General features: G+C 38.1%; 1 protein-coding gene across 8 annotated transcripts in view; it reads right to left on the bottom strand.

The window, feature by feature from the left end:
• The window catches only part of Scmh1 (Scm polycomb group protein homolog 1), a 118,645-nt gene that overhangs the window by 84,754 nt on the left and 10,109 nt on the right, over nt 1-23,782 (bottom strand). For 7 of the 8 annotated variants that reach the window (XM_051188671.1, XM_051188672.1, XM_051188662.1 and 4 more), the window contains exon 2: nt 2,775-2,905. The exons of the other annotated variant lie outside the window; for it this stretch is intronic. Coding sequence is in view for 1 of the 7 variants with exons in the window: in XM_051188672.1 (XP_051044629.1) it covers nt 2,775-2,787 (13 nt within the window). In the remaining 6 variants the exon portion in view is untranslated. The remainder of the gene's footprint in view (nt 1-2,774; nt 2,906-23,782) is intronic. 8 annotated transcript variants of the gene reach the window in all.

Raw genomic sequence — 23,782 nt, 5'->3', positions numbered from 1 at the left:
CTGGTCTTGTCCTGCCGCCATGCCGCCAGCCCCAAATAATGCACAGAGACTATGTATTTGATACAATGCTATTGGCCAGGTGCTACTTTCTTATCGGCTAGCTCTGTCTTAATTATTAACCCATTTCTATGTTTTTCCACGTGGTCTTACCGAGAGTGGAGGAATGGCGGTTCTGTCCTTTCCAGGCTCTCCATCCTGACTCCTCCTTACTACTTCCTATTTCCTCCTTGTCTCCTAGTCCCTCCTATCTTCCTTTCCTATTGGCCAGCAGTGCTTTATTATTAACCAGTATGAGAAACATATATACATAATGGCATCTCCCATCATCTCCTCTTTTCTGTCTAAATAAAAAGAAGGGTTTTAACCTTAACATAGTAAAATATATAACACAACAGTTATCAAATAAGAATCACAGTTAACAAAATTTAGTCCATTAACATTTAGCAAGATTTAAGAAAATATTCTATCATCTATTCTATCTTTGTGTGTCTAAAGTCTATACCATAACTATCTGTCTTTAACTCCTTTAAAGACCACAGAAGGATAATATATAAACTCTAGAAATGACTGAGACATCTCACTGCCTGGCCACCCGAAGTTCTTTTGTAATCTTCCATCTTTAGTCCATAGGCCATAGTGTGTCTGGCAGACTCTTTAGCAAAGCAGGAAACTTTAAACTGTCTTTTCATATTGGCAGTTTGTCAATCACTTTTCTCTGTGTCCTGTAGACTCTTTCATGAAGCAGGAACTCTGTAGCAATGTCCATTTTGAATCAGCAGTCACTTTTCTGTGGGTCCTGCATGTCCAGTTTATACAGCATAAAGTCAAACAGTCCAGACAAGAGCAGTATCTTGTCCACATGGCTAGTCTTGTTATATTGGAGGCAAACTCCATAACGAGTTTCTTTAATGTCCATCTTCCTTTTTGATGCAGGTGGTGTTGCCAGGAGCATTTATGTCTCACTGTCAAGAAAAACCCTAAACTATTTTAAATGCCTTATTCTGTAAGTCTTTGAAAGGTTTGAAGAATGTCTATCTATCTCAAATACATCTCTGTGTATCTTGAAAACCTAGCTAACTTAATTCTAAGCTTTGACTATTATAGGTAATTATCTATAATCTGTACTACATTATACAATACATTTTTAAATGAGCTATATAAACACAATACCTAAACAAAAGGAAAAATATACATCTCACAAATTGACATTAAATTATATCAATAAATGAAAATCACACACATTTTGGAAGAGAGGGTAGAAAGAATATAAGAGCCAGAGGATGAGGAAGTGTGCTGTAATTAAAAGTCTTAAGAATACAACATAGCCAGTGAACTGAAGAACCCATAGCAGCCATGGATACCTGCACAAGATCAGCCAAGATTGGGCCAGTCAACATGGATAGAGAAATGAGGCCCCACCCTTTATCTAAGGAACTACTGGCGATGTAATGGCTGCTGGTGAGGGAGTGTCATTTTCTTCAGAGGAAAGTTGCCCATATTGCAGTAAATAACCCTTTGCTTACACTCATGCTAGCATGAAAGACATGAAAGTAGGAGGGATACTCCTTGGGAAGAAGAAATGATTCAGCTGAAGGGGGAATAAGGGTAAGTGGGATAAAAATAATTAAAATTAATTATATACATGTATGAAACTTTCAAAGAGTAAGAAAAATAGAAACAACACCTGTAACATTGTTTATGTAGGGTTATTAACAAATATTTACCAGCTACTATTTATCAGTCACTACTGTAAATAAATATTGAGATTTATTCCTGAATAAAGCAGACAAAGACCCTTGCTATATTCACCAGGAATTAAAAAAAAAAAAAAAAAGAAAGAAACCTTTTTTTTTTAATTAGAGGCATCTTTTCTTAAAGATTTTACTATTTATTTATACACATGTGTTTGCCTGTGCATGCAGGATTACATGAATATGTGTGTGTGTGTGTGTGTGTGTGTGTGTGTGTGTTCTGTATACATGTGTATGAGGCTGCCTACAAAGGTCAAAAGAGGGCATCAGATCCCCTGGATCTGGAGTTACATGTGGCTATGAGTCACACAACATAGGTTTGGGATTCAAATTGCAGTCCTTTGGAAGAGCAGCAAGTGCTCTTAACTGCTAAGCCATCTCCCCAGACTCTTATTTGAGGCATCTTTTTTAATTAATTAATTTTTTCATTTATTTTATATCCAGACTGCAGTTTCCCCTCCCTGCTCTTCTCTCCTTCCCTCCCCTCTTCACCATCCTTCCTTAGCCACCCCCACCACCCATTCCTCTGTTTCTGTTTAGAAAGGGGCAGGCCTACCATGGGCATCAACAAAAGCATGGCATATCAAGTTGAGGTAATACCAAGCTCCTCCCTTTGTATCAAGGCTGGGTGAGACAACCTAGTATGGGGAATCGGTTCCCAAAAGCCAGCTTAAGTGGTTTGAGGCATCTTAAAGAATATTCATTGCAAGGAGTACAGGTCAGAAACTTTTAGATCATGAGACTTTCCCTGTATTTATTTGTAACCTAAAATGAACAAGCAGAAAAGCTGGGTGAGCACTTATTACCAAAGAGAGGGAAAACCTTCCAAGCTGAGAAGGAATCTATGGGTTGGACAAGGGAAGTAACTAGATAAACCATTAAATCCTAGTAAACCTTGGAATTCTCTTTCATTAAGAACCAAAGAACACTTGGGAGGGCAGAGGTAGGCAGATTCCTTAAATTCACTCTTTGTTTGGTCTCCTTAATTCTACTTACTGCTAGGACAAATAAATGAATACTTACCACTAGGCTGCATAGTCAATGGACAAAAAAACTAAGCAAGGAGAGAAGAGGCTTGGGACTTATTCCTCTATGCACCTACACCTTGCTTTGACCTCTGACAAGTCAGTTTCTTTGTATATTAATTTCTCCATCTGTAAAGAAAGGGTGTGGAGAGAAGACAGTTAAAATCCTATGGTGAGACCTTTAAGCACTAATATTGGGCTGCACTATTAAGAAAAACAATGCATTTCAATACATACTTTTGCTACTAGAGTATCTCAGAGTTGGAAAGTACCGTATTGTAAGTACAAGTACAATAATAAATACAAATAATTTTTATATTTGTCCCTATAAAAATATTTGTTCCTATAAAGTTTCCAATTAACCAAATAAAGTAAAAAAGAAATCTAAAAGTCACAAAAACCCATTATATTTATTATGAACTAACTCAACCATCCATATTTGAAACCCTAGCCCTATAATTTGAATGTATTTAGAGATTGGTTTTGTAAGGGGGTAATTACTGTAAAATGAAATCACAGTGATAGGGGTTAGTGTCCACTGTATTGGACATTGCAGATATATAGAATATAGAATATAAAGACTTTGATATTTTTATATGTTTATTATTTTTTCTTATTTTACATATCAATCCCAGTTCCCTCTCCCTCTCATGCTCCTCAACCTCCCTCCCATTTAACCCCCCCCACTCCACATGGAGGGTGGTGCCTTCCAGTAGGAATCATCAAAATCTGTCAAGTCATTTAGATAGAGAATAGGCCCTCCCTCCTGCCACTAGGCTAAGAGAGTATCCCTCCATGGGGAATGTGCTCCCTGAGGAGTGGTTGAGGGGTGGAATGGTGAGATGTGGGGGGAATGGGAGGATGGGGAAGAGGAGGGAACTGAGATTGGTATATAAAATAAGATTGTTTTAATTTAAATAAAAATTAATTAAAAAAAACTTGGGCCCTTTCCAAAAATAATTAGTATATGGTATTAACCACTGAACCATCTCTCCAGTCCTGTTTTTTATTTTTATTGATATTGTGTGTGTGTGTGTGTGTGCATGCGTGCGTGCGTGCATGTGTGTAGTTTATGAACATGTGCATGGGTACCTGTGGAAGTCAGAAGAAGATAATGGATCCTCTGGAGCTAGAGTTATAGGTGGTTGTGAAATACCTGATATAGGTACTAGGGGCCAAAATCAAGTCTACTGTGGTGGGGGGGGGGAAGCGAGTGCTCTTGATCACTGAGCCATATGTCCAACATCCCTCCAGCCATGTTTAACTATATATAGTACTTCCTATCTCCGTGCTGTCCTACCCCAACAAAGATGATGGAAGGAAACCCTTTAATGCATCTAACATGCTTATTATCTCAATCTGGATACTGAATAAGATGGGTATAGTGAATTCTTTTAAAGGCAAAACTAGATTAAATGCTCATAGGTACCATGTTTCAAATGTTTATAAAGCTTGAAAAATATAAAATAATAGGTTTGAATATACACACAAATGTAAAGAGGTAAGGAAAGAAGTGATACAAAGGATTAGTAAAGAAGGGATGTTCCCTTAGAAAATGAACCTGGAAACAAAGATGCATCAAACACATGTCTGAAGACCCACTTAAAAAAAGACAACTCCTTTGGTTTTGGATAAAACATAATTCTATGCCAGTATATACAGAGCTCAAAATATAAGAGCTGGTAATACAACACCTGTTTGAAACTGCTGGGGAACTAGTGTGGGATGCACAACTGATGAGCTACTCCCATTAGTTGATATTCTTAGTGCCTCTCAGTTGATTCTCTGTCTCCAAAACCTCTTAATTTATATACTTCATTTGAAGACTAGAGTTAGATTAATATTCCTCTGGGATGATGCTCCAGAAGGACAGCAAATCAGCCAATCCTGTTTCCTCTACATAGCAGATGTGAGCAAAAAAGAGAAAGCAGATCTCTCTCACTTGCTTTATAACAAACCATGCATCTCTGTGTGTGCATACAAAGAGAAGAATCCCAAAGAGCATCAACACTTTCTTCAACAAGCAAAGGGAGCTAGTTCATGGAAATGCTGAGAGGACCTAATCCCCTTTTTTTCTATCAAGGGGCCCAAATAACTTCAACATATATAAAACTTACTTTTTCTAACAGCTTCCATAAGTGTGAGCCACAACAAAGGAGAAGCTAATGCTCTTTAGAATTCTGTCTTATGCTTCTTGAACAGATACAATGGTTCTATTATTACCATGTCATACTTCCAGGGAGACAGATGTAGATGTCATGAAATAAGCAGTATTTCACCATCATCATCACAAACCTGGCTAGTGTTTGACTTTCAGTTTGTTGAGATGAAGTCTCAAAATGCAATCTAAGCTAGCTTCAAATGTGCATTCTTCTAAAGTATCTAAGATTTAGAGTTATCACCATGCTCAGGCTCATTAGTACTTGGAATAAAGGAGATGATAGTCCTGTGTGCTCTGCTTTGTGTCAGAATACAACAGCTAGGTACTTTACCTGTAACTCTGAAGTGCTACACCCACATAATCTCATTTCAAATTGACAAGGACAGAAAGCTTTTTTAATTACATATGTATAGATTCTTTGCCCACATGTGTGATCATGTACTATATGGGTGCATGGTACCTGCAGAGGCCAGAAGATGGTATTGGATCCTTTGAAACTGGAGTTACAGATGGTTACGAGCCACCATGTAGGTGCTGGGAATAGAATCTAGGTCCTATGGAAAAGCAGTCTCTGCTCTTAACCACTGAGCCATCTCTTCAGCCCAGGGTGAGAAACTATGGAAGGTTAGGAGGAAAAGAATTGAGAGAAAGAGACAACTCATTTGTAAATATCTGAAGGCCTCTTATGTAGAGGAACAGTGAGGTTTGCTCTTGTTCAATATTACTCCAGGGGGAGAAACTGCCAACTACAGAGTGGAAGTAACAGGTAAGAAGGTGTGAGCACATTATTTAGAAATTTTGGCAGTCAAAAGCATCCAAAAATAAAATAATCTCACTGCAAAGAAAAGGATGAATTTGCCATTATAGAGTATTCAAAAGCAGAAGCAAGACAGTCTTTTGGTGAAGATTTTAAGTCACTAGACAGAAGAGGGGGATTGTACCTGTAGCCTTTAAAGTTCTTTCTAAATCTGATATTCCACATCTAAGTCCCGGTTTTAACTTATGCAATTCTTTACAACTTGAAGTTTTGCACATATATGTATACAGACAATCTGTGATTTATTGTGGTTTGACTTAAGATTTTTCAACTTTACAATGGTGTAAAAGGTACCTGTCTTGGTTACTTTTCTATTACTACGATGAAACATCATGGCCAAAGTTATACAAGAAAGAATTTATTTGGAGTTTATAGTTTCAGAGAGTTAGAGTCCATAACCATCATGGAGAGGAATGTAGCAGCAGGCAAGCAAGTATGGCCCTGGAAATGTATCTGAGAGTTACTATCTTAAGATACAATCAGGAGGCAAAGAAACACTCAAAGCCATCCCCCAATGACGCAACTCTTTCAACAGGATCATACCTCTGAATCCTTCCCAAACACTTCTACCAACTGGAACCAAGTATCAAACATATGATCCTATGGGGGCCTTTCTCATTCAACCACCACAGTACCCAATGCAACCATTCTGTTTTTCACTGACAGTATAATATTTAACAAATTACATGAGATATTCAACTTTATTGCAATTTAGGTTTTGTGTTAGATGTCTAACCGTTTGTTAAATGTAAAGTATTCTATGCATATCTAAAGTACGCTAAGTTAAGCTATGTGTTTGGTAGGCTAGATGTACTTAAGTGTATTTTTGACTAAAGATTTTCAACTTGAAATCAGTTTGGGGGTAAGCTGAGAAGAACATGTGTATGCATTTGCTTGAGCATATTAAGTATGCACACATAATACCAGCTCCCTCAGATGGCTGACTGAACTATGACACAGAGGCAGAAAACCCAGAACCAGCAGAAACAATAGCAGCAGTGAGATGCAGACACAGAGGCTATGGAAGCAGTGGCCGCGGTCTTTTTGCTTCCTGCCTATCCACCTCTCACTGGCACTTTATACACTTTATCTGAGGTCCACTTGGGTTTTTAATCACACTGTGAGTCCCAGGAATAATACCATCAGGACCCAGCTCAATCATTTACCCTTTATTTACCACAATATAACTTACTAAGTAGCTTAAAAAAGAAATAGTGGAAAATGTGAGCCTATTATGCTTTAAAAAGTATGCATAGTATTGAAGAGCTAAGTGTAAATATTTATTAAGAAATTTTTATTAAGAAAGTGTATCTTGGAGACACCAATAGATTAATTTGCAAAAGACACTAAGATGTTGGTATGCTATTTATGCAGGATTTCAATATCATCCCATAGACTGCTATTTTTTTTTTAAACCAGATAGGCATTTTATGTCCATATCTGTTTTGTTGGTGATATTTTACAACTAAAAACTAATTATAATGCTTTTTATAGACTTTATATGTGCTTTTTCTGATGTCCATAAAGCTGGGAAAATGTTCAGTTAATCATGTTGGCTATTATTTGCAATGTATTGGGAATGTAAGATTTAGAGGCAAAAGTGTGACTAAGCCCTCCAACTAAGAGTTATAAGATTCTGAGATAGTCTCTTAATCCATCATTGTCATAACATAAGGATAACAAATACTACTTACTTCATGAAATTATTATGAGGACTATAAGAGATAATTATGTGGAAAGTACTTTACAGGCTATAAATAACTATGTAGTTGGCCCATAGGATTTGTTAAAGCTACAGAATGAGCTGGCAAGAAGGGGTAATTTTTTTTTTTTTTACCTAGTCTGTTTCATAACACAAAACAGAGTATACTCATACTATGTACACTCTGACCTTTTCAAGGATCTGGTTTTGCATAGCACCATCAGCTATACACAATAGGAAATCATTCTTCCTTAGAAAGCTTTGAGGAATCTGGAAGCAACAACATATATATAGAGAAAAATAGAAAAGTGATCTAATGTAGATCAAGAGACTTATGGTGATATTAGGTTTCTCATCACAGGAAGACATTAGACTGGGTACCAGACAGACCTTCCCAAGAGCAATAATTTGATTAGGATTCCAGTTTCTATGGTTCTTTTCTTAGTTTTATGGACTCTAAATACCAATTCTGTTAAAACAAAATAGACTCTATGAGTAAAACTACAAGTTTGTTCACAACAGTGACAAGAAAATTAGGATGACACTTTATTTATAATAAAAAAATAGCCAACCATCCTAAAATTTTCAATGGCATATGACCAAGACTGTTCAATTTAATAATGCATCTATGCCAAAATCCATATGAGAACCAGAAGAATTCTTGAGCAGAACAGAACCAGCTAAAACAGTGACAAATCTGTCCTGTAAAACACTATATAGTAGGATCTAGAGGGATATTCATAAAATAAATTTTTAAAATTATTTTTAAAACATTAGTAATATTTTCAGTTTGAGGAGCTGTGTAGTATCTGCTGAAATAGTTCAGCTCTTTTGTTGTAGTATGAAAGAAGCCACAGGTCACACAGAAATTAATGGGCATGGTTGTGTTCCAATATTTTAATTAAAAAACAGGCAATAGCCCATATAACTATGAATGCAAAATTAATCAATAAAACACTAGCAAACAAAATTTAGCAGCATGGGTCTGAGGGTTATTACATACAAGTTTCAGAAAAAAAATATTTCCAAAATGCAAAGATGGTCAGCATATGAAAACACATCAATGTAATACATGTGACAAATAGGAAAAAAAGTTTTTAAAAAGGCAAAAATTTGAGAATCTCAATTGATATTAAAAAAAAGCATTTGATGGGATCTGTGGGGGGCAAGGGAGGATGGGAGGGGGAGGGGAACTGGGATTGATATGTAAAATAAGAAAATATTAAATAAAAAAGAAAAAAGCATTAAACAAAAATCAACATTTTCATAATAAAATACTCAAGAAAGAATGAATGTATTCAATATAATAAATGTTATACATGAAAAACTCATGGTTAATGGTATAAACAATAGGAAAAGACTGAAAGCTTTTCCCTTAAAATTAAGAACAAGTCATCTCCCACAAACCATTTCTGGATTACTTAAAATACCTATACACACATACAATATATAAATGTGATATAGGTAGTTGCTGTGTTATACTACTCAGGGAATAGTAAAAGAAAAGTTTATATATCATATCAATACAGGTGTGGTTTAAGAAAAATCTTACTCTATGCCTGGCTTGGGGCAACAGATATAGACAGAGCATTCACAACATAGGTCTGACTGTGCTGACTTCCACCCACAGTAATGAGGTATGAAAAGGTGATTAAGGCATCCAGATGTGAAAGGAAGCAGAAAATAATCTTTGTAGCTGACAGGGTCTGTTATATAGAAAACCTTAATAAGTGTATACACACACACACAAACACACATTCCTAGAGCTAATAAACTCAGCATAGTTGCAGGATATAAATGATGGATAATCTGAAAAGGAGATTAAAATAATATGACAAATACATAGAAATTTTTCAATCAAAGAAATGAAAAGAAATAAAAGACTTTACTAAAAATAATCAAACACTTTTGAAATATATTGAAGGCAGTCAGTAAATACTAGTCAATCAATAAAAAGGCAACCCATGTTCATGAATTCTAAAACTAGTATTGTTAGGATTATGATACTACCTAAAGCAATAAACAGAGTCAAATGCAATTCCTATCAAAACCTCAATCATTTTTTTCCATTCATACAGATAGGAAAGTGATTCTAAAATTTACATGGAAGTGCTATAGAGATAGTTCAATAAAGTGTTTGCCATGCACACATGAAAATCTGAGTTCAAACCCTAGAACCCAAATAAAAAGCCAGGTACTGTAATGGTATGTGCCTATAATTCTAATGCTGGGAAGGCAGAATCTAGAGGATTTCTGAGGCTTGTTAGCCAGCCAGTCTAGCTCAGTTGGACAGGAGGGTGCGGGAACTGGGATTGACATGTAAAACAAGTTTGTTTCTAATTTAAGTCTAAAAAATTATTTTAAAAAAGGAAAATGTAATCTTTTGTATATGCTTTAGTTAGAGGTTCTCAATATTGACCATTTTATAGTCTTCTCTTGATTATATATTAATGTAAAGTTGATCACATTATTCTCATTCAAAAACTTTCATCCCCATGGCCTATATAGTACCATGTGATCTGGTCCTGAGCTACCTCATCCCCTAGCTCTCACCATTTACTCTAAGCTCCAGCCATGCAAGTCTTCTCAGCCTCAACAGAGATGCCAAGAATCTCTGCATTACCTGGACTATTTTATCCTTCTATTCACATCTGGCTAACTTTTTATTTTTCCAGATCTCAGTTTAAATGTAAGTCCCTCACAGGAACCTTCTCTGATCTCTCACTCAAAAGTTGTCACTCAAACCTTCTCTACTATATTATTCTTTAGTTTTCTACATAGTAATTAGATTGAATATTTTCTACATTTGTCTCTCCCAACAAGGCCTTATCTTTGTTATTTATTCAGCCCTAGATCTCAACACCTGAATATGCCTTGCACAGAGACAGTATTTATGAATTAAATGAAAATATGCCAATAATTAAGAAAAATAGTACATTTAAAAAACAGGATAAGAAATAACACAGTAATCACACTTTAATTCTTAAAAATATTTTACTTGGAAGGATTGTAATTAGACCCCATGAGTAGATTTCTAAGAGAAAAATAGTTAATGAAAACCTCCTAAAATTAAACAAAAATAAGCTGAATAATATCTATCTGTAAGTCACTGAAACTTGATAGGATCATTATTTAAAGATACCTTCATGATGGAGGGAATTGAGTAACATAATCATGATTATAATTCAGCTTTACAAGAACTTCTAAATACAGTTTTCAAAACTTATTAAGGAAATCTACAAGGCAAACGCTGATTAAAAAGCCATTTAAAAGCCATGCATTGAAATGATGAAAGAGTTTAAAAATATATTACACAGCTGCTTAGCACTGGTAATAGGACATGTCACCAAAGAAGCAGAAACAGAAGAAGTTTTGTAATATAAAACACAGACAGATTTTTGAAGAAAATCATTCAAAGCTGAGTCTCTAAACAAAATCTGTTTATTACTTGGATACCCTAAAAGGTCTAATTTTCCTGAGGAGAGAGGATGGGAAGAACTAAGATCCCAAACTCCATGCTAGCACCCTACCCTGCCCGGAAGTTCTAGCCACACAGTTGGTCATGAGGCTACTAGGCCCAAATTGTATAGTATTGTCTTATTAACTTTAAAGGTTCTTTAAAGGAGGAAAAGGCAAAGAGTAGAGTTTAAAACACCTATTCTAAATGTGACATCCCAAAAAGACCATCTAAAGGTGTTCTACAGAGAAGTACAATCATTTCAGGATACAGGACTCCCCCCCCCCATAGCAAAAAATCAATGACAACAGAGTTTTGCTGTGTAGCTTTTGGCCATCTTAGAACTTGCTCTGTACACTAGGCTGGCCTTGAACTCACAGAGATCCATCTGCCTCTGCTTCTCAAGTCCTGTAATTAAATGTGTGTACTACCACTGCCTGGCTCCAAAAATATTTTAAGCTGAAAGACTGGGGAAACGCAGCAGAAGCCACTCTAATCTTTCCTATTCTCCTCAGAGCTGGTCAAAAACCTGAGAAAGGTTTTCCCACTCTCTCTCAACACAAGTCCTAAGACCCTCACAGTAAAAGGTGCTTCCTGTACCAGAGATTGAGTAACCAATGGCAGAGATGCCAGGACAAATCTGAACAGAGTGCCTGGGACTAGTTGCTGAAGCCTCTGGGTTATTACCATTATACCACATCCCTTTTGTTCAATTTTATTTCTCCCTACTTCACTAAACCTAATATAAAAACACACAAGCCATTGATTAGCATATCCTTACAAAGGCTCACATGTCATCGTAAACTTACATAAGTTAAATAAATGCTTTTCTCTTGTTAATAGGTCTCTCATTATGTGGAGACTCAGAGTAACTTAACCAGATTATCTGGGTATCAATATTAAGCCTGACAGTGCTGGAAATCAAAATGCATGCATAGACTTAAAAACATGAACTCTTAAATCATCTTTATCATTTTATCTTTTGATGGTTTGGTTGTAAGCCCAATCTTTAATGACTGAGCCATCTCCCCAGGCCTTTTGTCAGTTATTTTTGAAAGGTGTCCAACAAAGTTACTTGGAGAGGCACTTTAAATAATGAGAATAATAAAGTACATTTACAAAATCTATCTATATAAATATATCATCCAGTTTCAAAATCCTTTATAATTTTCAGCCATCTGACTCACATATTGACTTATTTGTATTAGTTATTTATATATTTGTACACACCAAACTTAAAGTTTTAAGATTTGATTCAATACTGCTCCAACTCATCTTCTCCTCTTTCCTTTCTTTCTCAAGTTGTTCTAAAAGATTCACAACACTTTCTCATCTGCTACACACTGAACTCTTGCTAACTTACAACTCATCCTTTAAAATTTAACTGAAAAAAAAAAAACTGTGAAACCTCTCTCTTTCAGCTTTCCTGACTCTTTCCCCTTGGTAAACAATTCCTTTTTTATACTACATTTATAGTGGGTTCAAACTTAGAACATTTAAATCACATTCAATTCTCTCTCACACACATTATATTTTTAAATAAAATTTAAAATACACTCTAAGTTAGAAAGCACATAGTGTTGAGATCTTGCAAAGTCTGTATTTAAAAGAGAATAAAACAGAAACCTCAAACCTTTTAACTAAGTTGTGCACAACAATAGCGGTTGCCTTGAAGGTCCCTGTTAGTACTCCGTGCACCAGCTGGCCTCTAGAAGGTTCACTGCTTTCATATTACCACTGTGGCAATTTATAAATGTGCTTAATGCAAATAAAATAAATTAAAATGACAGTCCCAACAAACAATATTTCTTATCACTAGAGCATTCTCTCCACCAGTAGTACCATGGATAAGTCTTAATGTAAAACAATTTTTATATAGTTTTCTAAGAGTCCTTCAACATTGATGTTAGCACTAAAAAGAATAAAAAACACACAATAACTACAGGTCCTCATGAAAACAGACATAGGAACCAGTCATAGAAGCACATGCCTGTCATCCTAGGACAAAGGAAGCTGAAAGCCCTCTAAATAGATAGCTAGTTGGTACCCACTGCCTTGCACTGATGAACACACTCCTATTTGCTTTTCCCCGAGCTGCTATACTCTACAGCAGCTAAGGAGTACATCATGCTACAAAGGCTAATGTCTATGGTCAAGCTATTGGCAGGCCTGTGTCCTTTCTAAAGCCTGCAGGTGAAGAGACTTCCTTGCCTTTCAGTTCTAGCAGCCCTAGGAAACTGATAATGATCTTTGTACCTAAAATGGAATGTTGTCCTAACAAACAGTTAAAAATGAGAACTTGATCCTGGAATTAAGTTATGAGAAGGAGTTGGAAGAAGTTTAAGGCCCTCAATAAAAACACCTTGACTTATGATACAGGTAGTTAAAAAATGTGAGCACTAAAGGCATTTCTGGTGGGACCTTGGAAGGAAATAAAGTACACGTTTGTTGGACATCTTTGAGAAATCTGATATAATAAAGTGGCAAAAACAAAACAAAAACAAAACCCTTGCGTTTAGCAGCTGAGTTTTTCTAGAAAGTAAAAGTGATTAACTGAGATGTTTACTTATATTGCTAATTAAAATGTGAAAGGGCCTAGAGTCTTCTTGGTGCTTGAAGTAAAATGTAGAAGATAAATTGAAAGGGCTGGGGCTGGCAAAACTCAATGGATTGCATCCTGGGCTTCCTAGCCCAGGCTCCCTAGGGGTCTCCAGCAATACCCCTGCCCCACACCATGGGAATGGGTCAACAGAACTCAATGGACCACAGCCAGGGTGGTTGGGCACTATTATGATCTCTTTGTGATAAGGAAGCATGGTTTTGCCCAGGACCATGATTACTCTAAACAGGACAAGGACACCCACATGTGGGTCTTGGGCATCTGCCCTAGGCTTCAAGGAGAAAACACTGGCCCACCTGACACCTTGCAGCACCAAGCAGATGGGCACTAGTTTGGTGAGTAAATGTATGGAGTGATATGGGTATGGGAGAGAAAGAGAGGAACAACATGGTTCATGTCCAATGGACAAAGGCTATATGAAGAGGGGAAAGAGATGAGGAGTGGGCTGAGGTGGTTGGCTTCATTGCCACCTAGGTGATGTCTGGGCCTGGGCTTTTCTGCTGGGGCTCATGTCTGGGTTTAGGCTCTCTCTGTTGATGTCTGTGGCTCCTAACACCACCAAAGGCAGAGAGGATAGGACTGTACAGAGTTGGCTACACCCTTCACAGGCTGTAATGCTAGGAAGAACTGGTTCTGCCCTTCACTGGCAGCACCACTCAGGAGAGAGAATCTATACCTCTCCTGGGCAGCACAATAGAGTTAACCCTGTTCACAAGGGCATAGGCAAGCTGGCCCTGAGGGCATGAGAATGGGAGAGCAGGTTGCACCCCTCTAGTCTGCAATGTGGTGGCATTGGTGAGGGAAAGATTCCCTCCTCCTCTTGTCCCTTGCCACCTGCAGCAGGGGGTGGGGTGGGCAGACCGAACCCCTTACCAGCTGCAGAACTCAGGAGAGCAGGCCCTGCACCTCACCCTGGGCAGCACAATAGAACCAACACTACTGGCAGAGGTGTGGGTGAGCCAGTCCCAAAGTTATGAGGATGGGAGAGTTGTCCCCACTACTCATCTGTCTTGTGGCAGTGCGGGCAGGGGAGAGAAGCCCCCACCCCCTGCCCATCTTCAGGTGTTGGCCTGAAGACAGGTGGGATAGCTGGCCTTGAGGTCTTAAGAGTGGGAGAGCTGTCCCTGCCCTTCGTCAGCTGCAACACTTGTGAGAGTGACCTCTACACCTCGCCTGAGCAACACAGTAGAGCTGGCCCTGAAGGTGTAGGTGTGTGAGAACCCACCCTGAGGAACTGAAAGCAGGAGAACTGGGAGAACTGGCACCACCCCTTGCTCACAGCTGCAAGGGATGAACTAGCCAGGGCAATGCTGGAGAGCCCACCATGGTGGCAAAGACGGGAGAGCTGGTGGGCTGACCAACCCTGCAAATACTCAGTCCCAGAAACAGGGCTATGTGTTGGCTCAACTCAACATCCCCTCCATCTGTGATCTGCTGGAGCACAGGATGGGGTGGGGTGGGGAGGTAGTCAGTCCTGTACACCCATGGCTGCAGGACTGCCACAACACAGGGCAGCAATAGGATATCTAGAAAGAGTCCCAATGATGTCCCAGTGTCAATGATGCAGCAGAGACCAGGGGCCTCAAACCAGACCAGTAAGTCTTTCTGGTAAACACCTGCATGTAAAAATATAAACAATATCACCACAACACTGTAGCTTCCATGATGAGATTTTCCCCTTCTTTCTTTTATCTTAAATTTTGTTTTTATTTATTTTGGGGTGGGGTGGGAGATGGGTGGGATCTGGAGGCATAATGTGAAAGAGAAGGAATAAATAAATTTTAAAAACTGAGAAAACAGAGCCGGGCAGTGGTGACACATGCCTTTAATCCCAGCACCCGGGAGGGAGAGGCAGGCAGATCTCTGTGAATTTGAGACCAGCTTGGTCTATAAGAGCTAGTTCCAGGACAGCCTCCAAAGCCACAGCGAAACCCTGTCTCGTCTCAAAAAACCAAAAGAACTGAGAAAACAGTGAACAAAAAGAAACTTGGAAAATTCTCTGTTCATCTAGACAGTGTATTCTGAAAACAAGGTAAAAAAAAAATGAGGCTGGACAATCATTTGTGTATGATTCATTCAAGCATCTCAGCAAAGGCAGGTACAGGATTACAAAGGAAAATATATGGAGACATTTCTTGTTGGGTGGCTTGTGTACTAGCACACAGCATGGGAAGACTGACAAGGTTTTGAGAATTTCATACCAGCATAAATTCCTACAGACGGAACCAAAGGGACAGAAATATAACAATATAAAAGTATACACAGATACAAAGGCAGTATAATGACAGCTTCTTGGGATGAAAGGATAGGACTATTTTAGCACTCAGAAGACATACTTTAACCACAAAGGGCTATTCTCATATCTTGGAATTGAATTTAATGTCTCTTGCAGAATTGTAAACTTATTCTAAACCAGTGATATCTTTATCACCAGGTCCTGGGAATTTATCCTAATGCCTTGAGTATGTTCTATGCAGGTGCTCTATCACTGAACAGTATAACCAAGTCCCCAAACAAGTGGCTCTTTTATCCTTACAAAAAACGTCTCCCTTTTTTTATGGAACTCTTTCTCCTGTGACTGCTCTATTATTGTATCATGGAAGCAGGTAACTTGCCTTCTAGTCTTCACACACAGAATCAATTCTGTCAGGATAGGCCATATCCAGGGCTTACTCATGCCTGATTCAGATAATTAGAAAAGATTTGTAATTTTATTTAGGAAAGATCCTGTCTCAAAGAGAGAGAGAGAGAGAGAGAGAGAGAGAGAGAGAGAGAGAGAGAGAGAGAGGGATGGGGATGGACAGTTCCTGAGAAACACACCTGAGGATATATTCTGGCCTACACACACACACACACACACACACACACACACACACACACACACACACACACACACACACGCACGCAATTTAGAGAAAAGCAACTCTACACATGGTTAGTAGACACATGCACAAGTATAACTATTATGGGCTGTAAAAAAAAAGTACAGTCAAATGATGTAACTTCTTTATTCTTCACAGATGAAAAAATCCATTATGTATAAATGCCACATTTTCTTTATTCATTCCTTTCTTGATAGACACCATTGCCAGTATATTGAAATGTTTTCTGTACTTTTTCCTCTAACAGTTTCAAAGTTTTAAGGTTTACATTAAGGTCTTCAATTCATTTGAAGTTGAGAAACATGGATCTATTTTCATCCATGTGATTAACTTTTCTTTTTCTTTTGAAACAGTCTCACTCTATCTCCCTGGTTGACCTGAAATTCTCATCATGCTAAGTGAATAAGTGAGATACAGAAATACACGTATCACATATTCTCTCTCATATACAGAATATCTAGAGTTTTAAGAAGACATGAAAGGAGGAGGAGGACATTTTTGGCAGAGGGAGGAGACCAGCACAAAGGGGGAATATATAATGGGGATGAAAATCAAAGTACATAAAAAATACATATAAAAAATGTCATAACCTATGTATTATTTCCTACAATGAATGTGTACTTTCTTTTAAGTAGATCTATCGTACAAGACAGCTGTCCTAATTCTGGATATGCACTGGAAAGAAATATGATTAGTAAACACAGAGATACTTCTATATTCACTGAGGCTCTCTCTATTCATAATAGCAAACACAGAATCAACCTGGATGCCCATCAAATGAGTGAGTAAAGAAAAATATGGTATCCGTTATCTGTGCTGGCTAATTTTTGTCAATTTTACATAAGCTAGAGTCACCTGAGGAAATGGAACCTCAGCTGAGGAATTGACTTTATCAGATTTGGTCTGCAGGCAAGTCTGGGGGACATTTTCCTCATTAATGATTAATGTGGAGGGCCCAGCCCACCCTTGGGCAGGTGGTCTTAAGTTATGTAAGAAGGCAAGTTAACCAGTGAGCAGCATTCCTCTGTGGTCTCTCTGTTTCAGTTCTTTACCTTCAGGTTCTACCCTTGAGCTCCTGCACTTGCTTCCTCAAAGATGGAGCTGTAACCTATAAACTTAAATACACCCTTTCCTTCCCTAAGTTGCTTTTGATTAGTGTTTCATCACAGTACCAGAGAATCAAACAGGAAAGTAGCTTATTTATCCATCCATCCATCCATCCACCTATCCACCTATCTCTCTCTCTCTCTTTGTGTGTGTGTGTGTGTGTGTGTGTGAGAGAGAGAGAGAGAGAGAGAGAGAGAGAGAGAGAGAGAGAGAGAGAGAGAGAGAGAGAGAGAGAATAGATTGATAACTTTCAAGCAATGAAAAAGGATGAAATCATGTCGTCTCCATCAAGGTAGATGAGACTAGAAGATAATTAGTGAAATAAGGCAAGCACAGAAAGATAAGTATCACATGTTCTCTCTCATCTGTGGGAGGTTAAAAAAGAATAAAGGGGGGAAACATTGTGGTGATATATTATTTATGATTTATTAAAGGTTGCCTGAGGATTCAGAAAGCAAAGTCAGCCACAAGCCCTAGAAGCCAGGCACACAACTTTAATCCCAGCAGCCATAAACTAGGAGGTGGTCTACCCAAGACTGATCCAGTCCTAAAAAGATGATCTCAGCCTTTAGTCCCAGCACTAGGGAGGTGTATAAGACAAGAGCAAGGTCTCAGTATCAGGCATTTATTCTCCAACCACACTGAGGATTCACAGGATTCTACAGCCCATTCAGTCTGAGGTAGTGATGAGAGCTAGTAGTTGGCTACTTTGCTTTTCTGACCTTCAGCTTCAAGTATGAACCCCAATATCAGTCTCTGGGTCATTCTTTTTTTTCATGCTACAAAATATAGTCTTGACTATAGAATAGAGATTTCTGGAGGGCGAGGAAAGGGATCAGCTAGACAAAGAAGGCTGGAAATATCCCACTGAATACCATCAATGTGTAAAATCAATGTATGCCAATAAATAAAATAAAGCCAATTGTTTTAATTTCAAAATAAATATATTCAAAAATTTTAATGAATTTAAAAAAACTTGTGTTGATTTAATTTTTACCTCATCTTTCATTTCAACCATTTTTTTATTCATTCATTCTAGAAATCAAATTCAGGGGCTCAAACATACTAAGTAAGTTAGGCTATACAGTCCCTGTCTTGTCTTTAAATTAAGCAAGTGAAATAAAATAAAGGTAGGATAGAATAAAGACACATTTCAAAAATTCAACTAGCAGTTCTCAAGAAGTCAGTGTAATAACTAAGTATCAAGGTCAACATAAAAACAACCCTACCCATTGGTTCAACAGTAAGATTTTCCCAGGCTTAACATACTTGCTTTGTCATGAATTAAAACTGCTTTAAGTCAGCTGCAGGTGTGATGGAAATCTGAGCGTTCAGAGTTGGAGGATTTGGTGAATATGTTGTTGAACAAGAAAGAAACAAGATAATTCTAACTCTATAGATATTTGTTTAGCAATAGTTTTCTAAAGTAAGAAGACCTCTGAGGTCATTAAATAATATTTACAGAATATACTGAGAGATTTCCACAAATGATTTTCACTACATAATCATAACTGATGATGAAAATACTTTAGTAGAACTACAAACTCTTTTGAAATTTCTCAAAGAGCTTTAATCTTTCACATGTTTGTGTGCGCTTGTGTGTGTGGTACATGCATGTGTGTGCTCATGTGAACTGGGATGTGTGTATGTGTGCACAGGCAAAGGCAGATGTCAAAAATCTTACTCTATGGTTTCTATTTTATTTTTTCACACAGGGTCTCTCACTGGCTGGGCTATACTGGCTGACTGGCCTGTCTACCTCCCAGAACTGGCATTATAGGTGCGCACCACCATGTCCAATTTTTCCTACGGGTAGTGTGGATCTGAACTCAGGTCCTCATGCTTATACAACAAGCATTTTACCTATTGAGCCATCTCCCTCGTCCCTCAAAAGCTTGTATTTTTAAAAGTAATTATAGGACTTCTAAGTTTATCTCATACTTCTCATATGGCCAAAGTCATAACTAGTCAACTGACAATGATATTCAAAGGTAGTAAGTATTAACATCTTTTTTAAAACCACCACACAAACAACTAACATAAAAAAACACATCCGTATGAGAGATCATTCTTGTTCACAAAGCCAATGTGGGGACATGTTCATAATCCTGCCAAATAATGGCACTATGTTTTCAATTAAGAAGCAATATTATATGGTAAGAATTTTTTACATTTGTCTGAATGCTATTGGCCTGCACTTGGCATAGTTTTGATAGCTACATGCATGACACAGATGTGAGATATATATATATATATATATATATATATATATATATATGAATGACACCCAGTTAACATATACTCTGGGACATAAATTTATCTATAGACTGAAGTCTGTCAGACCCATAAAATGAGTCAACCACTTGGCTTATCATTTATGAAGAAATGTTTTCATTAAATCTCAAATAAATAGCATATAATCCTTTATTTGAACAGTTTTAGATTTGTGGGAAATTGTACATATAGCTCAACATGTACTTTGCACTCAGTTTCCTGGTTATTAATATCTTGTATTATAACATGCATATCTGTTACAATTAATAAACTAATGCCAATACCCTGTTACTTATAAAGCCAATACCTGAGTTAACACTTCCTTAGCTTTTACCTAACACACTCTTTTTGTTTCAAGATGACATCCAAGTGATTACAATGCATCTAGTTGTTACATGGCTTCTCAGACTTCCCTTATTTGATAATGTACACATTTCTGAGGAGAATTGAAAAGCTACTGTGCAAACTGGTCTTCAGCTAGGATGTGTTTGGTGCTCTTGTCATGAGGAGACTAGAGTTATAGGCTTGGTAAGGAAGAACACTGAAGAGAAGCTCCTCTTACTTGAATAAAAAGCTGAGACAGATAAGGGAAATCCACCTCTTTGGAGCACCAGGCAAGTTGTTAAGCACTGTTAAAGTACTGTGGAAACTGGTAAAAGCTGGGAACTAAAGAGATAGCTTAGTCTATAAAGAGATTACTACAGAAGCACCAGCTCCTGAATTTGATCCCTAGCATTCACATAAAAGCCAGGTATGGTGGTATGTATCTGTAATCCCAGTGATGGGAAGGTAGAGAGGGGAGAATCCTTAGAGTTTGGTGCCTAGCCAGTCAGTCTAACCAAATCTGTGAGTTTTGGGCTCAGTGAGAGACTGTCTCAAAAAATAAGGTGGAGGGACAACTGAAGAACACACACAGATTAATTTCTGGCCTATAAACATGCACACACTTTCCAATACATACAAATGAATAGGTATGCACATAAAAGTATCTGCTAAAGTCACTATTAGTGTTGGTAGTTCTTTAAAATTTTATTGCAGGGGCTAGAGAGATGGTTCAGTGATTAAGAATACTGGTTGCTTTTCCAGAGGACCAGAATTCCAGAGGACCAGTACCTATATGGCAGCTTAAAATGGTCTACAACTCTAGTTCCTGGTGATTCAAAGCTGCCTTCTGGCATTTGATGGCATCAAACACACATGAATCACATAATACACTCAGGCAAAAACCCATACACTTAAAATTAATTTTTTAAAAAAAGATCTTACTGTAAGCCTCCCTGATGCACACTGCTGTAAATGAACAAAGATATTAAGGAATGATGCAAGGTGAACCTCTAATTGAACTCTCCTTGCTTCCCTGGCTGCTGAAAAGGGCTCAAACAGCCAGACTACTCTTAAAGAACACTAGCTTTTTCCAACACTCCATGGATACTTTGAAGAAAAAAAAAAAAAAAAACTGCATAAAGACTGAAGCTGATTGCTCTGGCTCCTGAAGGTGCAGCTTTAGCCAGAACTATTTCAATTTGTATCTGTCCTTTTGCCATTACAAGCCTCAGTGAACTCCAGATGACCCTGTAACCATTTCCAACAAAAGCAAAAGAGGGAGCATTTTTCTTGATGGGACTGCTGTGACAGGTGCTAAAAAGACAGTGCTGTAATTGGTGTACACAAACCGTTCTCTGAATGCCAGGTTTGTGATGATTGGTACAAACACCAGTTCTCTAGTTATATAAGCAAGGAGTTTGATTACTTGGTAAATTGGCTGACGTTGCAAACATTAGGTGCAATTATAAGTTTCTTTGATGGCCTTTTCTTGCTACTTTTAGTGGTGAGGACTGAGCTAGTAACAGAAAGAAGCAGCAGAGAAAGTCCAGCAGTAACAGTAAGACAGCAGAAAGGCAGCCAGAGGCACAGCCAGGACTTTGAGAGGCAAAAGGAGATCAGCTGTCTGTATAGAGACAGGACCACAAGACTGTTGTCCAAGTGCAGCAAAAGCAGCAACAGCAACGACAACAGCAGAAAAGCAGAGGTAGTCACCTTCTGAACAGTAGCAACTGGTAAAGGGGTCATAGTAACAAGAGAGAGCTGAAAATTCAAGAGCCCATCTAGGGCAGAAACCAGGAGAATGGCAGACATAAAAATAGGACAGAATTGAGGCTGACAAAGAACAGGTTATAAGGAGCCAGAGAAGAGAAGCTACAGATCCTCTAGTCACTTGAAGAGCTCTTGAACTGGCAAGCCCTTGGGGACAAGCCAGAGGTCTCAGATACCCCAGACCAGGATCTCTAACACCAATCATGCTAAGGGCTAAGGGATCTCAACTTCCTTAGCCTAGGCAGGAGCTGGAACACTATAGGCTGGTTTCCTGGAGCCTGCAGTTAAGTGGGAACACTAGAAGGCACTGTCTGCTGCCTTTCCACTTGCCTACTGCCATGCCCTCTGCTGTCAAATGTCAAGAGATACCAGAGTTGCCAAAAACAAGCACTTCAGCTTTGCTTTGCCTAACCACTATGTCTATCCAACTAGAGCAAAAGGAAGACCCCAGTCAGCAAATTGGTAACAAAGTCACTACTGGAAGAAGACATCTAATCTTCCTTTGTATCATCAGGAAACAGTTTGAAAATAACTGGTTGAGATGGGGAAGTGGATGCAGGCTGAAGGCTGAAAGGGAACAGAAATTTTGGAACTTGTTAAAACATGAGCACTGATTCTTTTAAAAAGGAATAAATCATACATTTTCTCAAATTCAAAATCATCCTCAAGCTAAGGAAATGACTAAGTTGGTATAGTGCTTGCCATGAAGCAAGTTCTAATCTCAACAACCCACATTAAAAAAAAAAAAAAAAGCTAGACATGGTACGTGAATTTATAACCTCAGCACCAGAAGGCAAAGAAAGGTGGATCCATAGGTTAGCCAGTCAGATGACCACCCAGGCTAGCCTAACAGGTGAACTCCAGACTACTGAAAGACCCTGTCTCAGAAATAAGATGGACAAACAGTATTCCTGCAGTTTTCCTCTGGCCTCCACATGCATGCATACCACCTTGCATGGGACCACCACACAAACACAATGAATCTTGATTGATTCACTATTGATTCACTGAAGTATTTCATTCTTCTATTTAGATGTTAATCAATTTTCTGTCAATCTAACAAATACCTGAGTTAATCTACTAATGAAGAGAAAATATTTATTTTGGCTTAATTTTAGAGACTTCAACCCATATTCAATTGGCTCTGTCTATCTGGGCCCATAGATCAGCATGGTGGAAGTGCAAAGCCGTCCACTTCATGGCAGGAAGCAGGAAAAAAAAATGGAAGAAGACATTGAGGTCCCATTATTGCTTTTGAGGGTATGCCCCCAATAGTCCAGAGACCTCCCATTTGGCCCATATTTTAAAGATTCCAGCAGCTTTCAAAAGCATCAATATGGGAACCAAGTCTTTAACAAATGGGCTTTTTGGTGGGAGGCATTTAAGATCCAAACTATAGCATCAGGATTCTAGTTTGCCTGTACTGATTGATGAAATAATACATACTCAATAAACATGCATATGCTAACTCTCATAAATGGACTGATAAAGTCATAAAATTATAAAGCACTGCTGGGAGTAGTGTACATGGTAAATGGGAAAGGCAATGGGGTTAAGTCAGGCTGGCTTGTGTTTGAAACTGTGTCCTACCCATACATTTCTTGATTGTGGCCAAATATCAGAGTCTCTGAGTCTTTTTGTCATTGTTGTTTTACAATAGCCAATTAAATACCTGATTATTCATTTACCAAATTTTGGGTCAAGAGTCAATAGAATAAGATTCTAGATCTCATGCCCTTGCCAAGCTATTCCTTTCTTTGGGAACAGTTTTGTCACTGAACAACTGATTTAACAGTTCCAGAACTTGAGTTAGAAGAAATCTTAGATATCATCATTTTAATGTCCTTGACTAAATCACAGATCCAGCAAATAGAAGACTAAGATTGAAGAGG

The sequence above is a fragment of the Phodopus roborovskii genome, unplaced genomic scaffold (genome assembly GCF_943737965.1).
Source record: "Phodopus roborovskii unplaced genomic scaffold, PHOROB, whole genome shotgun sequence".
In the NCBI taxonomy this organism is placed as follows: Eukaryota; Metazoa; Chordata; class Mammalia; order Rodentia; family Cricetidae; genus Phodopus; species Phodopus roborovskii.
Note: the sequence above shows the minus strand (reverse complement) of the source record. Positions and strands in the feature narration are given on the sequence as shown.